At 39.1% G+C, this 13,553-nt stretch overlaps 2 protein-coding genes and 1 non-coding gene across 5 annotated transcripts in view; 1 reads left to right on the top strand and 2 right to left on the bottom strand.

Annotated features, from left to right (window-relative positions):
- Positions 1–2,081: 2,081 nt before the first annotated feature.
- The window catches only part of LOC113679752 (protein MMS22-like), a 32,155-nt gene continuing 20,683 nt past the window's right edge, over positions 2,082–13,553 (top strand). Inside the window, exons 1-6 of one of the 2 annotated variants that reach the window (XM_089179908.1) lie at positions 2,082–2,516; positions 3,655–3,766; positions 4,387–4,512; positions 5,119–5,168; positions 5,497–5,575; positions 5,794–6,059. In XM_089179908.1, coding sequence (XP_089036034.1) covers positions 2,354–2,516; positions 3,655–3,766; positions 4,387–4,512; positions 5,119–5,168; positions 5,497–5,575; positions 5,794–6,059 — 796 coding nt within the window. In that variant the 5' untranslated portion in view covers positions 2,082–2,353. The remainder of the gene's footprint in view (positions 2,517–3,654; positions 3,767–4,386; positions 4,513–5,118; positions 5,169–5,496; positions 5,576–5,793; positions 6,060–13,553) is intronic. The other variant, XM_027196720.2, reaches the window with a different exon arrangement.
- On the bottom strand, positions 6,092–6,212 carry LOC113679767 (U5 spliceosomal RNA). The gene has a single exon (XR_003447019.2). It is a non-coding gene; the product is annotated as a U5 spliceosomal RNA (small nuclear RNA).
- Positions 8,081–12,077, bottom strand: LOC113679750 (uncharacterized). Of its 2 annotated transcripts, none has more exons than XM_027196715.2 (2): positions 11,799–12,077; positions 8,081–9,756 (listed from the first exon to the last, which is right to left on the bottom strand). In XM_027196715.2, the coding sequence occupies exon 2, from the start codon at positions 9,749–9,751 to the stop codon at positions 8,522–8,524; it is 1,230 nt and encodes a 409-aa protein (XP_027052516.2). In that variant the 5' UTR covers positions 9,752–9,756; positions 11,799–12,077; the 3' UTR covers positions 8,081–8,521. The 2 variants fall into 2 exon arrangements, with proteins under 2 accessions (XP_027052516.2, XP_027052517.2); XM_027196716.2 differs by having other exon boundaries at positions 11,734–11,875.

Raw genomic sequence — 13,553 nt, 5'->3', positions numbered from 1 at the left:
CCGCATGTGCCTTAATTAAGTACATACTGAAGAAATATTTTTTTGTGCATGCCTCCACATATTGCTCAAAAACTACCATATTGGGTAATTTCACCTTTGCCCCTCACTTTCATAGATCTTTCAACTAAAGCATAAAATGTTGTATGCAATATGTATTATGTGAGGGAAGGGAAACGAATTTTTGTTTATGAGAAATTGTGTTTCCAATGTGTCCCATGTTCCTGTGACTTTGTTTGGAAGGTTCATTGCAGATCATGTTTGAACATTCTGCCACAATATCGCTTGTTACATTTGACTGAGTTGTTCCTAGTCTTTCCATCATCTAACCAAAACATTCAGACGAGCTAATCCTTGGAATTTCTTGTTATTGCCCTGTTATCTGTTCGTGTGAAGGAGGATTGAGTTGTGTTAATTAGACAGTTGACCACACCTTTCAGTTTCCTCTCAAATTTATTTTTTTTTGTATCGTGTGAAATAGGTGGGGGATAGGTTTTCGTGTTTACCGAGTAAGTTTCCAGAGTTTTGCTAGAAAAGATCGTGTTGAATTTTGGGGTGGGGTCAAGGCGATTCCCCCAGCCTATCATTATCATGTTGTTCCCTTAGTTCCCATGATTTGTTACTGTATTATGCTTGTGTACAAGCATAGTCTTATTGGGAAGCTAACTTTCTAATGAAGGTGGTGCGTTTGAAATGAGGTCCTTGTACCAAGACGTTTGGCTCAATTATCGACAAGATAGAGGGTATTTACCAAGTAGAGTCGTGATCTTTCGTGCAGTGTATATTAAGTGGTGCGCGGGGCGAAATCGGTGCTGCAGTAGTGTTACGTTTTGAAGTAGCGCGGATTAATCCGACAGCAAGGTATTGCGAATAGTAGAGAGTCGTGTTTATTAAAAAGTGGGCCAGTTGTCTACGTTAGAAAATGTTGCAAAATATGTTATCACACAAGGCTACAATCATGTATAATAGATTGGGAGGTCCATTTTTTTTTTATACGAGCGGGACCACTCAGATACTCCCTACGTTCTCGATTTAACTAACAGGAATTTTTTCCGGTTAGAACTATCTCAAACTTGGTGAAAAGAACTCCACTTTGGAGGTCAAGTTCGTTTTTAGTCGCGATGCAAAGTTTTGAGCTTCCCTTCTAAGTGACCGGATATGGGTGTGGTCTTTATCGAGCGCGGCTGTAAGGGGAGGGTGGAGGCAATGAAGGGGTGATTGTGTAACGTTTTTGCTCTTCTTCATACGCAGGGAGAAGGATCATTCGTGACGCACAGTTTGTTACATTGTCCAAGTGAGTTCCTTGATACTTTCCTGTACTTTCTGCATTAGTGTTTAAAAAGGAAGCTAATAAAGGAGGAAAATACCTGTCAATCTGTTGTGTTTTGTACCGCCTCTACTAAGGAATGAGACTTAGGTCACCTTCGCAACCGCTGGGATGTTATCCAGCGCCGCCTCCCGTAGAGATGAGCGTTGCGTGACATCGCATTGATGAAAAAAAAAAAAAAAAACAGTTTCAAAGGAGAGTGGGTGGGATGAGGGAATGTGAAGCGAGACGCTGTAGGAAGGGACTGGGTTGAGCTGTGGAAGAACCTATCGGGGCGGAAACGTTCATAGACATTTTGTCCTAACAATTACGTAGATCCGCGTGAGACATCAGCACTGCTGTGACTCTTAAGTCTCCTATACTTTAGACATTCTTGACCTAAGAAATATACTCTTCCGTCTTGCACAATGACCATGACACTAATTGAAAGAAGTACTCAGAACTCATCATTCTCTCGTTTTGTTTTCGGGCGCGCCATTGCCTTTGTAATTGGTTGGGAAATTTAAAATAAAGACACGAGAGCTGAAATTTTAATTCGAGAAATTGTATGTGAGGCGATCAGGTAAAGTGTGTATTAATTCCTTTGATCGCCTTTGATTAAATCTTATACGATACGAAACCATTTTCAATTACATTTAGTAACAGGAGGTTACCAAAAGCGTGTTCTTGCGTAACATATCGAAGAGCTATGATCATTCAAAGCCCCCGCCTCTGACCCCTACACTGAAAAAAGATTTCTTCGCGAGGCTACACAAGTGGAATCTGCTTTACATTATCTCTTTTCGCCTTTATTTTTGTCTTACTTGAGGAATAAAACATGCTCTCGAAAACAGCTGTTCTTGCTAGGCTAATGTTTCCAAAATAACAAAGAAACAGCAAACATGTAAGACAAAGGAAACGTCATTGTGACCCGCCAAGATCGAAAAGGCCTGCGCTAAAAGCTTGCTGCGGCGAAGAGGACTGGGTAACACAAAGACAATCAGAAATGGCGGGTAATTTGTTGTTCGCGGTGGGAAAGAAAATCCAAACATGATGGAATTTGACTTCAGTGTGGCCGATTTGCAAGATCTTTCGGAATGGCCAGATAGTCTAGAATTTGATGAATTCTTCGATCCAAGTGAGGTCCACGAGGAACCATCAGCGAAACGTCGAAGAACCTCTACCGACAAGTCTCCCAAAACACATGCAGTTGGTAGGGTTTGAATTCAATTTTAGCTTAGGAGCGTTCCCATATGAGCGCTGTCAAATTATTGTCATTATTGAGATCCCGCCTAACGATTCTCACCTTCGTGAAAATTTGGAAGCATCCATACAATATGGCGGGTCAGCCCGTTTACGGAAATCGCGGTATTAGTAACTGAGATCTTTATCACCGGGCTTAAAATTTCCACCCCTCTTATGAGGACGAAACTCGGGCTTCTTCAGCCTGACAACCAGTGAGCGGGGTGATTTTGCCTTCTGTTTACTGTCCACAGGGGAACGCGAAATTTCTGCTCAGTCCCATACTTCATTATGCATACAGTTCTTGGATAAAAAATGGCGAGAACACTATAACTAGATTACCTTTGGGACTACGTGCTTCTTTTTTAGATTATTGGAGGGTTATGCGGAAATCTTTCACAGCGAAAATTTCAACCCTGTTCGTTTGCAAAGATTTCATTGCTTTTACAGTTTTCGTATGAACACAGATGATTTTTAATGGAGAAAGAGTCTCTAAAAGGTGACATCTTAGAACTAAGCGGGAATTTTCACTAACAACAAAAAGCAAATTTCTCTTTTCGGGCTCGTAATTAAAATAATTATACATTAGACTTACTATGAAAACTCTGATTGGTCAAGAATATACAGTCAAGATACAATAACATTTTGAACCCAAGATCTGCAACAAATATTGGGTTTTCATGTTGTCTTCAAAAGCTGCCTAGTTTCCAAGCTCCGTGTCCGTGTAGTGTTCTCAAACTTTTGCAAACTCAGAGAAAAGTGTCTTCTTTTGCAGATTGTTTAAAAAATGTATAATAAAACAATTATTGGATTTGGTTTCTGTATGATATCATGAGTTATCAAACCTTGTGTCTGTGTCATTTGCATCAGCCTTTGAGAACTCCTCACTTAGTATTCTTTTGGGCAAGATTTCTGCATAACCCCATACTTCATTATGTACACAGTTCTTAGATAAAGAAATCAATGGTGGAAAAAAAAGCTTGCCTTTGGGACTAGGATATTGTTTTTGAATAATACGGGGTTATTCAGAGATCTCTCCTTCCTAAGTTTAAAGCCACTATCCTGTTGTGCTTATGGATTGTGTTTTTCCTTTTTTATGATACTCCCAGCTTCTGTGAGTAGAAAACCAGCGGAGTTAAACTGCAGTGGTCGTATCTCATCAAACAGAGTTAAAGAGGCACTCTGCCAAAATGGTTACCTAACTACTGGTGTATTTAGTGCGTGAGTATTTTATCCTATAACCTTTTTTCCTGTTTTAAGGCTAAAAGGGATTGAGTCTGTAAAATATGAGTTTTGGTTGATGTTTGCAAAGTAACATGGATAAAGTGATTTTAAACTGGATGTTAAAAGTAATCCAGGATTGCTAAATGGTTTTGCTCTCTCTGTGAAAACTTAATACTTCATCCCGTCTTCTGATTGGCTGTTGTGATTACTTTGGGTTTGGATTTATACTAGTCAATCTAGTCACTCTAAATAGTGAAATTGAAAACTAGAAATTATATAATCGTGACTACAAATGTTTCAAATTTGTTTAGCAAAAACTGAAAAAATTTCTGATCACCAGTTTGTGAATTTTTGGCTGGCAAACTATCATTGAAATCTCTTATTAGGGTCATTTTGCATGTGTCCACTGAACAAGGAACCACATCAGTGCAGATAATGTTGTTTTGGTATATACAGGGGCTTTAATACAATGCAGGATTTGAGACTGCCATGGGAGATTTTTTTTCACCAAAATACTACAAAGAAGTGAGCAATACTGCAATAGTGCAAATCTCAATCTTGCCCTTGATAAGTTCCATGTGGACAGATGATAAAGTCTCTCCTTTTTATATTTGAAGAGTTCTGCATCATGAAGATCCTTATCCAGGACTATTCTCAAACCAGATTGTCAAGTTGTTTGGAGCCACATTTGTCTCAGGCAGTGTTCTCCTTCATCAAATGGAAACATTATTCTTCATGCTGAGGTAATTTATCATTTATTTAGATCTGTTGCTTTGAATGACACTGGAGAAAGCTGTACTTCGGAGTTGATACGAGAAAATTTTAATGAGAAGTTTTAATGTTTAATTAGAGTCTCCATTTAGATATATTGTTATCATCACCAATAACTTCAAGGGGTTGGACAAAACATTCAGTGACTTTCTTCTTTAAAAACAAATTATTTTTTTCATCAGGATTGTGCTCAGTAAAATAATATGTAATTATTGGAATTTTATTAATAACTACCTTATAAATTTTGGGAAATCAACTGTGGACACACTGAATGGTATGAAAATTGCAAAGAATTTTGTTTTTGCCAAGAACTCTATGCGAAGACATTTTGAGAAAATTGGGTATGGGTACACACTTTACTTGGTGTGTGACAAATCCCCTCATTTCAAAATGCTTTGCTGCTTCTGAATGAGATCAAAACTCCAAAAATTTACTTTCCCACTGAGAATGAATTAAGTTGCACTTTGTCTGTTGGCTACTGAATGTCGCAGTACATCACAGATATTGTGGATTGTCTACTGTTATGATTAACAGATTAACACAGAGATATAAATGTTTCTTTTATTGCAACTTTCTAGGCAGCAAGTTTTTCGGTTGGAAAATGATGGAAGCATCACAACTTTATCTGGTAAATGATTCTTTATGGTGGAACAAAGTTTATACTTCCAACTTATTGTTTCAGTTCCTGTGAGTTAGTGCAACAGAAGGAGCTCACTTGCTATTTGGAAACAAGCCTTATTTCAGTGTACACCAGACTCTCAGCCAAAAGCCCGACTTTTAGATTTGGTGGAAGTTATTGTGTTATGTTCCTTAAAAGTAACAGGGTTAAGTCAGCACTTAAGCCAAGAAGCTATTGCAGGTGCAGCTTATTGTGGTTTCCACAGCTCAGCATGAAGAAACTTTTTAGAAGATTGTTATGTGGAAAGAAATAAGCTAATTATGTCTTTTTTTATCAGATGATGTGCACTCCCGCTGTGTTGAGCTTCGAAGACTGTGCAGTGCATTCTGTGCATTCCTGTTGCATTTTGCACACAAGTGAGAGAAATGTTTTGTGCATTTTGGTAGTACACGAATTGTGCGTTGTTTGCGTGACTGGCGCGCTCGTTTTCACGTGTCTCGCACGCTTTTCCCCATGTTTGTTGGCCTTCGAAATAGTCTTTGTTGACTTTGAAAACTTTTTTCCTTTGTTACGGTACACTAGTCTTGTTGTTTTGATTCGAATCGATATAAATATATTTTTGGTTTGTCCACAGGCATCTCCACGCAACCCAAGATTCCGTCCCAAGTAACACTCTTCTCCGCGAGTGGTTTCTTCTGCCGTCAAAACTTACCAAACAACTGGAAGATTTATCACTGTTTCTCGGCCGGTTTTCTTCGCTTCCCAGTTCTTTTACTATGATAAACCCAGTGAATTCAATTGGTCCTGTGCGTTTAAAAGCCGGAGGACACTTATTTCATCTCCATCTAGAGCTAAACTGGGCAGCCATTCAAACATTATGTTTGATCTTCACTGAGCAAGGTAGGGGACTTTATTATTCTTAATTGATTAGGGGCCCCGCCGCAAGGCAGGGCTACGAAAAATTAGTCTATAGACTCATTCAATTGTTCTCCTCCACGGAAATCTTTAGTAAAAGGCGAAAGATTTATGCGTGTTGAAGGAAAACCAGAGTTAACTGAATTTAAAGTTAGAAAACTTATTTAATGCGCTTAGTGATCTTGTCCATGTGGTTAATTTTGTTTTCAACATGAAATCACATGACTGATGCGCATGCGTGTTATTGCGTAGTGTTCGCATAATGGAAATAACTGGCTTTACGGCTACTTGTTTCAGTGTTTCGTTCTTACTTGGTAAGCGCTTTTAGCAAGAATTTCCAAGAATTGTTGAAAGTGTTCGTAAATCCTCAGTTTCTTCGCACTCCAAACCACAGGAGGAACATGGCCAATGTAAATTGGTCCTGTATCAGACTAATGCCGTTTATGCTAATTTTCATTATTTTTTCGTTTACGGTTCGTTGGACTGTCACAAAATGCTATTTTAACGATACAAAGGATGCGCTGGAAAATTAACATAAACAGTTAAACATGTAGATTGGCAAACGTTGATTTTTTACTTGAAAAGCATGTCAGCAAGCTTCTGTTATCTTGAGAAACGCTCACGTTTCCTTTTTCGATTTGCCTTGGTAAAATGATATGGTTATCGTTTGGAGAATTGACCTTTTTTCTGTGACTGGTTTAGAACACGTGTCGGTGTGTTCAAAGTTATGCTCTATTAAATCACTTGGCAAACTTTGAAAACAAGAATAACCAAAATAAAAGGGTTTATGTAGTGTATTTATGCTACAGAACTTAGATCAGGGGTGTACGAGTCACGGGAAGTCTAGACAGCCATGGAATTATTCAATTTAAATTTTTTCAAGTAGGAGAAATCGCGGAAATGTGGGTCGTTTTTCTAACAAAAGTAACACAGAGAATATTGTCACTGAATGACCATTTTAACATCATTTTAGGAAACATCTGCTCTTATATTAAAGTTCACATGGCAACTAGGTGGACAATCAGACATGTTTTGATGCTACTCTGGTTTACAGATTTAACGAATGTAGCCGAAGAAGTTACGATGAGGGATGTAGATAATAGCCGGAAGCCGGGAAAATTACCTGGCTGTGAACGCGATTTTTCCGGCTGTGAAGCACTACTTCTTTCTCCAAAATGTTTTTAAATGTTGTCAGAAGATTGTTATTTATTTATTTCATTTGTTTACACCTTCAAATCTAGGTATAGCGTGCCAAAGGTACGCTAGAGTGAGCCTTCGGCCCAAATACACGCCTATCATTGCAAGATTCCCGCCTGTTAAAAACTTTAGCTACATCCCTGTACGATTCATAGACCCAACGTTTCGACACTCCTGTCTAGTGCCTTCATCAGGGGTCCGCTCTTATGTTATGCCATGAAAAACGAAGGAGAAAATCGTTAAAAAAGTCATGACAAGTCATGGAATTTCAAGAGTTCGAGTGAATACGAACCTCGCGTAAAAGATCGGTGTTTTTCTGTCATTTGTTCCTTCTAAAAATTTTGCAGATACTTATAAGGAAAGGTATAGGAAGAGAAATTTCGAGGTCGAAGTAATTACAATTCAATGATGAGATTTATGGTCAGTCCCGGCTTTTCCATGTAAGACCTCTTTAAGGAATAACATTAACCTCGCAGAAGTGACTCACACGTAACTTCTCCAATATATTATTCGCAAACAGGCGATGAGAACAGACAAACTTATCAGTTTAAGGTTGATAGAGCGCCAGATTCTCCTGTGTAATTTATAAGGTAATGTAACCAATTAAATGAGAGAATTACCTATGGAATCAAGGGAGTCAGAGAATGTACTTGATGCTTCGTATTTCTTGTTTATGAACCGCAAGGGAACCATGCCAGTTGTATGTTCATTCATTAACTCCTAATTAATGATTAGAGACAGCAGGAGCCAGTGTTGAGCGAGGGGAATTCTTGCACTCTACGAACTTTGAACATAATCTTGAGAATACGTCGAGTCAGAATCTCTATTTTTAATTTATTTCTCCTCTGTTAGGTTAATTCCTACGAGCCTATGAATTTCTCTCTAAGTCATTAAGACTGCAAAATATATTTAGCTAATTTGAATTCTCCACTGTTAACTTAATTCCTACGAGCCACTGGATTTTTTCTAGGTCATAAAAACTGTTAAATCAAAAATTATTAGAACTGCTCTTCTTTCTGAAATTTGTTCTCATTCGTTGCACAGTTTTTCTTCCAGTATGCGTTATTTTTGCGTGACAAATGCTGTAATGTTGCCTGCGTGCTCCCTGAAAGAGTTAGTCAACCGTAAGATATGATTGACAGCCATCTTACTAGGGGCTGAAAATGTGAAATGTGGGAACGAAAACTTTGCGGAACGATAGAACTAAATCAGAAAAGAATTGGACAGGTTCTTTTGCGCACGTTTCTCTCCTATCTGACCGACACTCTATTCAGATAGAAGCAGTGGAAAAGGAGTTCTTCCCAGTGAGGACTGTTGAAGCCACGATGAATCACAAACGTGTCAGCACTGAGGCAGTCGCCGAGTCCAGGAACTTGCCAGATAGTTGCTTCCTTCTTTTGCGAACACGTGTTCCACCACACCTTTTTACTTCGCTCAGGCCAACCCCTTGCAATAACGCTCCAGTGAAGGCACACAATGGCGTTAGTGGGCGGCGCCTCCAAGCCGAGGCCCAAAACGTGACCGAGGCAGAAGTATCCTGGAGGTGGCACTGGTCGCCATACTGCTGCCTCAGTATTGTTATTCTTGGCATCTGACCTCCAGAGTTCTTGGTAAGTGATCGGATGCATTAGGAGACCTTTGTTTCCTTTCTCTTTGACAACAAGCACTTTCGCTCCCTGACCTGCTCGACCGTAGCCGCGCTCTGCATAGTGTCCCAGAGGCGAATACCCGATTGGAGCTTGGGGAAGATACACGCTGAGTCGCTTGGACTCCTCACACTCTTGACCTCTGTAAATGAGCGCGAGCTCGTCTTTGTTGAGCTTTTTAATTGACAATGAAGCGTTGAAAGGAACTGGAATAACCTCGGGTATTAAGGACCAGAAATCTGAGATGTGAGGCGCAGATTTGGAGTCGCTGCTTAAGAACAGGCCCAAGTTTATATATGAATAACTGGGAGCCAGAGACCACAAGCTGGCCATACCGGACTCCTCTCTCCATACGCGACGACCCGGAATTCCTTGATCGATCATAAGCCTGTGTACGATGCACACGTTTCCGACTGAGGGTGGATCGTAACTCGTTGTCGCTAGATGACCCAGCGCAACATAGTTCAGATTTGGAACTTTTGGTTTCCAAAATGCCAGCACTCCATTGTGACCAGAACCCGAGCCATTATTTCCATCGCTGGACCCCTCATCGTCGTTATCACCACTGTATCCGCGTCCACTACCAGGTCCTTCGCTACTCCATACTTGGACAAAGCCCTTGGCTTTGGCGAAGAATTTTGTGTGTTTTATTTTGATGCACACCATGACACTGGGATTGGGCTTGCTGATGTCCCCTTCCTGCGCGTAATCTCCAAGCATGCAATACCCGGGAGGACAGTCAGGCCTGTAGATGGTGAGTCCTTGGCCATGGGGGTCGGTATATATCTTGGTTGCTATGGAGATGATCATCATGCCAATCCCTGCAACGGCCATCTTGTCTTAAAACAAAAGCAATGTTGTTAAACGTGAGTGACTTAGTCAGGAGTGGGTTTTAGTTTGGCATGTAATCGGTTGAGATGGTGGCGCAAACCGCAGAGGAGTAAAACAGATGCCATTCCTGTATATTGTCGATACTTGTTGAAAATTGCTCCGTGAGAGCGTGTTTGTTTAACAGGTTAAGGTCAGGCATGCATATTCTTAGTGTTTATTTTGTAGCCCATATCACCTAAAAATATCATCGGAATTTCTTGCACTCTGAATGCATGTTTATGCCACACGCGTAGACCTTCGCACTAGATTATATATATGTAATTCAATTCATGGTTTCGCCCCTTTGGGAATTCATCGCAGATATTCGATTTTGTCGAAAAAAAAATTGTCATTCAGTACTCTTCAAGCGCCAAAATTCAATACCTTTTGACATTTTTTTGGTACAAATTCTCCAAACCGGAAAAGATATGTAAAAAATGAACCAAGAATTTAGCGTTGTAAAATCCAAAATCATCTATCTTTTCGAGTACATGTTGTTACCTATCTTGTTGGACTTGATTTACGAGTGATTCATTTTGCAAAATGTCTATTAGAATAAAACTAAATTATGTACGAGACTTTTTTATTAGAAAGGGGCAGAGATCATATTCCTAGTTAAGCACGGGTGTGCAATCTTACTTAAAAGTGATATACAATCGTTATCCGTGCATTTTTAAATTGTTTTTTTTTTTTAAATCTGGCTGAACTTTAATCTTCATCCTCATTAATTTGATGACGGAGGATCGGGAAAACAGCATTAAAGTGAGTGATAAAAAGATATGGTTTCAAGGAGACCACGTAGTCACCGATAACTGCAGAAGGGCGAGCTTCTAACTGGTATATCTGATTTACGTTTCCTTATGCTATATTAACTACAGCTGGACTGTCATTTGGACGTATCAGCAGTGACTATAGAGACAAGGGTTGTGGGAACGCTGTGTTATTATTATTTTTTTTTTTAACCAAAATTTGATATCGTATCTAACTAAAGCCGCAACCAACTCGAAAAGGATGAAGAATCGCCCAAAGTTTAAAAACCAAGGACCTTTAGTAACTTTTTGTTGCCTTTGTTTTTCTATTTTTTCAGTTTTGAGGCAAGAGCCCTAAATATGAAAGTGTTACCTTATTTTAGAACTGCGTGATTAATTTAGAAACGCTAGACGAAAATGGAAAGTTCAAAGCACTATTAGCGGACCGTCGCAGATTACTTAATATCCGTTCAAGAATGCTCAGTTGTGGATTTTCACAACATATAAGGGAGAGATTTGTTTCACCTTTTCAGCATATAAGATTGAGGCTATGGTATGCGATGTACATAAAGTTGTTAACGTATTTTCAAATATAATAGAATTTTGGCAGGAAGTTAATATTTTCATTGAAAAACATACCATAACCAGATGACAACTTTGCTTTGTACCTCACTTACTATGACAGTCCAGTTTACCCCCGTTTAGGCTGTTATAACAGTGCCACAGTGACCCCTATGCTATTTGCAGTCTCAGTGGGAAGAATTATTTCTCCCTGTTGGATTTCTAGTTACAAGTCAAGTGATGTGGTACACTGAATGTCGCTATTTAACATCAGTTACTTTAAGCTTGGCTGATAGGGGCTGTTAGAGTGAGAAATGTTAAAAATACCTCGGATTTGGTGAATTACAGCGAGGGCCTCTTTAAACATAGTCGCGTCTTTGTTCGTCTAATTATAACCTTGCATGATCACATATTTTTAACGAAAAAGGATTAAACGTCTCATTTTTAGATCTGAAAACAACTCTGCTCCTATCGGCAAAGTAGACATTTTAGTTGTTTCAAAACCCTGGAACACTTTTCGAAGACTTCCACAATGTTGTCATCTCTACGTAATACTCAACTTTTAGAATTGACGTTCTGTTCTGTCTGACACGAAGTTTTTTATTAAGTTATATAATCGAGTAAACACGCCTTTACCTTTGGTTTACACCGGTCCAGGCGAAATAATTTTTACCATCGACTTGTGACTACTGAAAACTTACCAATAGTCGAAGTGATGTCAACGACGTTCTCTGCCTAAGAAGCGAACCTTTCTATCAGCGGAACTTTGTTCGTGTGCGCTGTTCAGCTCCTTGGACGTGTTTATATCTCCGCCGGGCGGAAATTGGATAGATATCCCATTCAAGATAACCTTAAGACCTATGGCTCGGCAATCGGATACTCTTGACTTGTTAGAAGTATGGGGTTCTTTGTTGGCTAATGAAAGGATGTCCACCTTACGACAAGGGCGTGATCGTGACCATGAGGAACAATTTCGTCCCATTTGGGGCGTTTATTTGTTTTACACCTGGTTGTTATAGTTGTCTTTGCCTGATCCGCAATATCGGAAACCGCGAATTACTTTAACTCGGATTAAAGCACTAGCTTCCTTTTTACGCAAATGAGTAATTGAATTAATGAAAGGATTTGTTGCTTTTTAAAGCATTACGCTTTCTTTGGTTACTGCGTGTTCCCCATTTTGGAAACAGCTCTCCATGTCTGACGCAGTAAAGAATCTTTGTTAACAGTTTATTTTATAGTTTGTTTGTAAAAACGTGTAAAAATAGAAGCATTTTGGAACTTTCGCTAATTGAAGCACAATGTGCGATATTTCGGGTCAATTTACGCCTATTTTATCGCCTTCACCTATTGAGGTTTGATTGCAGTTTGGGACATTGAGTTTTCAGAAAACTCGAGAGTCGTAACACAAGAACTACAAGGCTAATTTTTGTCTTAATACGAAAACAGAAAGTACTTTTGTCGTGGCTCGCGAATTTTTCGATCCTCGGCTCTCTTCCAGCTGATTCAATTTCACCGTGATCGGATCAGGTAATTCGTTCGTCGTGATGGTGAAAGAAGGAAAAACTTAATAACTTGTCGTTGTTTATCACCTTGTGTCTCGTCAGGACTGCTTTTTATTAATTTTTAATTCAGCCCGGTTAAAAAGGCGACTGACCTATCAGTTTCCATTTCATTGCCGTTGTATTCATTAATTACCCTAATGAGGTGTCTGCGTGTTCTTGGTGAAAGGTTGTTTGTGGATCGCACAGAACATTACGTAAATTTTTTATCTGTCTGTCATTTGCTCTGTATTCGAAGCTAGTGGCTTTACAAAACAGAATTTTCAGGATTAGCTTGTAAATTCTGCTTAGGCACATTGAGAAGGAATCCCTCTAGTGATCTCGTTAGAAAAAGATTGTTCACACGAAGCTTACAGATGGAAGAAGTTTCCAGGTTGCCTGTCGCATGGTAGCAGTATTTCAAGGCTTCATTTGTGGCAAGCTTAAAATTCTTTCTTTTTGTTTTAATACAGCTATGAAACATCTGCTGACACTGAATGATTTCAAAGAAAACATTTTGATGATGGCTTTCTTACTACAAATCTTCATCAGAAAGTTGCTACCTTGCCAACTTTGCATTTTGTTGAAACATTCCTCTAAGGACGTTTTTTCCAATTACGATTCTTTCGTTTGACAGAAATTAATTAATAAGTTTTAACGCAATACATTAAAATTTCGCTAGGGCGAAATTTGAATGTAATCGTTTTTCCACAAGGATAGATTGGAAATTGAAACTGCCCGTTATAATTCTTAAATCGTAATCGTTAAATTACATTTGTTTCAAATTGTTTTGATTTTTACGGAGGAAAGAGGTAAATATTTTCCATTTCTGTACAGATAATACCCATGTTTTTCATGAGACGATCTCCGCGTGTCTTGAATATCACCAAAAAAGAACAACAACAGTAGAAAGTGGTA

Source organism: Pocillopora damicornis, chromosome 8 (genome assembly GCF_964200805.1).
Source record: "Pocillopora damicornis chromosome 8, jaPocDami1.2, whole genome shotgun sequence".
Taxonomy (NCBI): domain Eukaryota; kingdom Metazoa; phylum Cnidaria; class Anthozoa; order Scleractinia; family Pocilloporidae; genus Pocillopora; species Pocillopora damicornis.
This window is presented reverse-complemented; position numbering and strand designations above follow the sequence as displayed.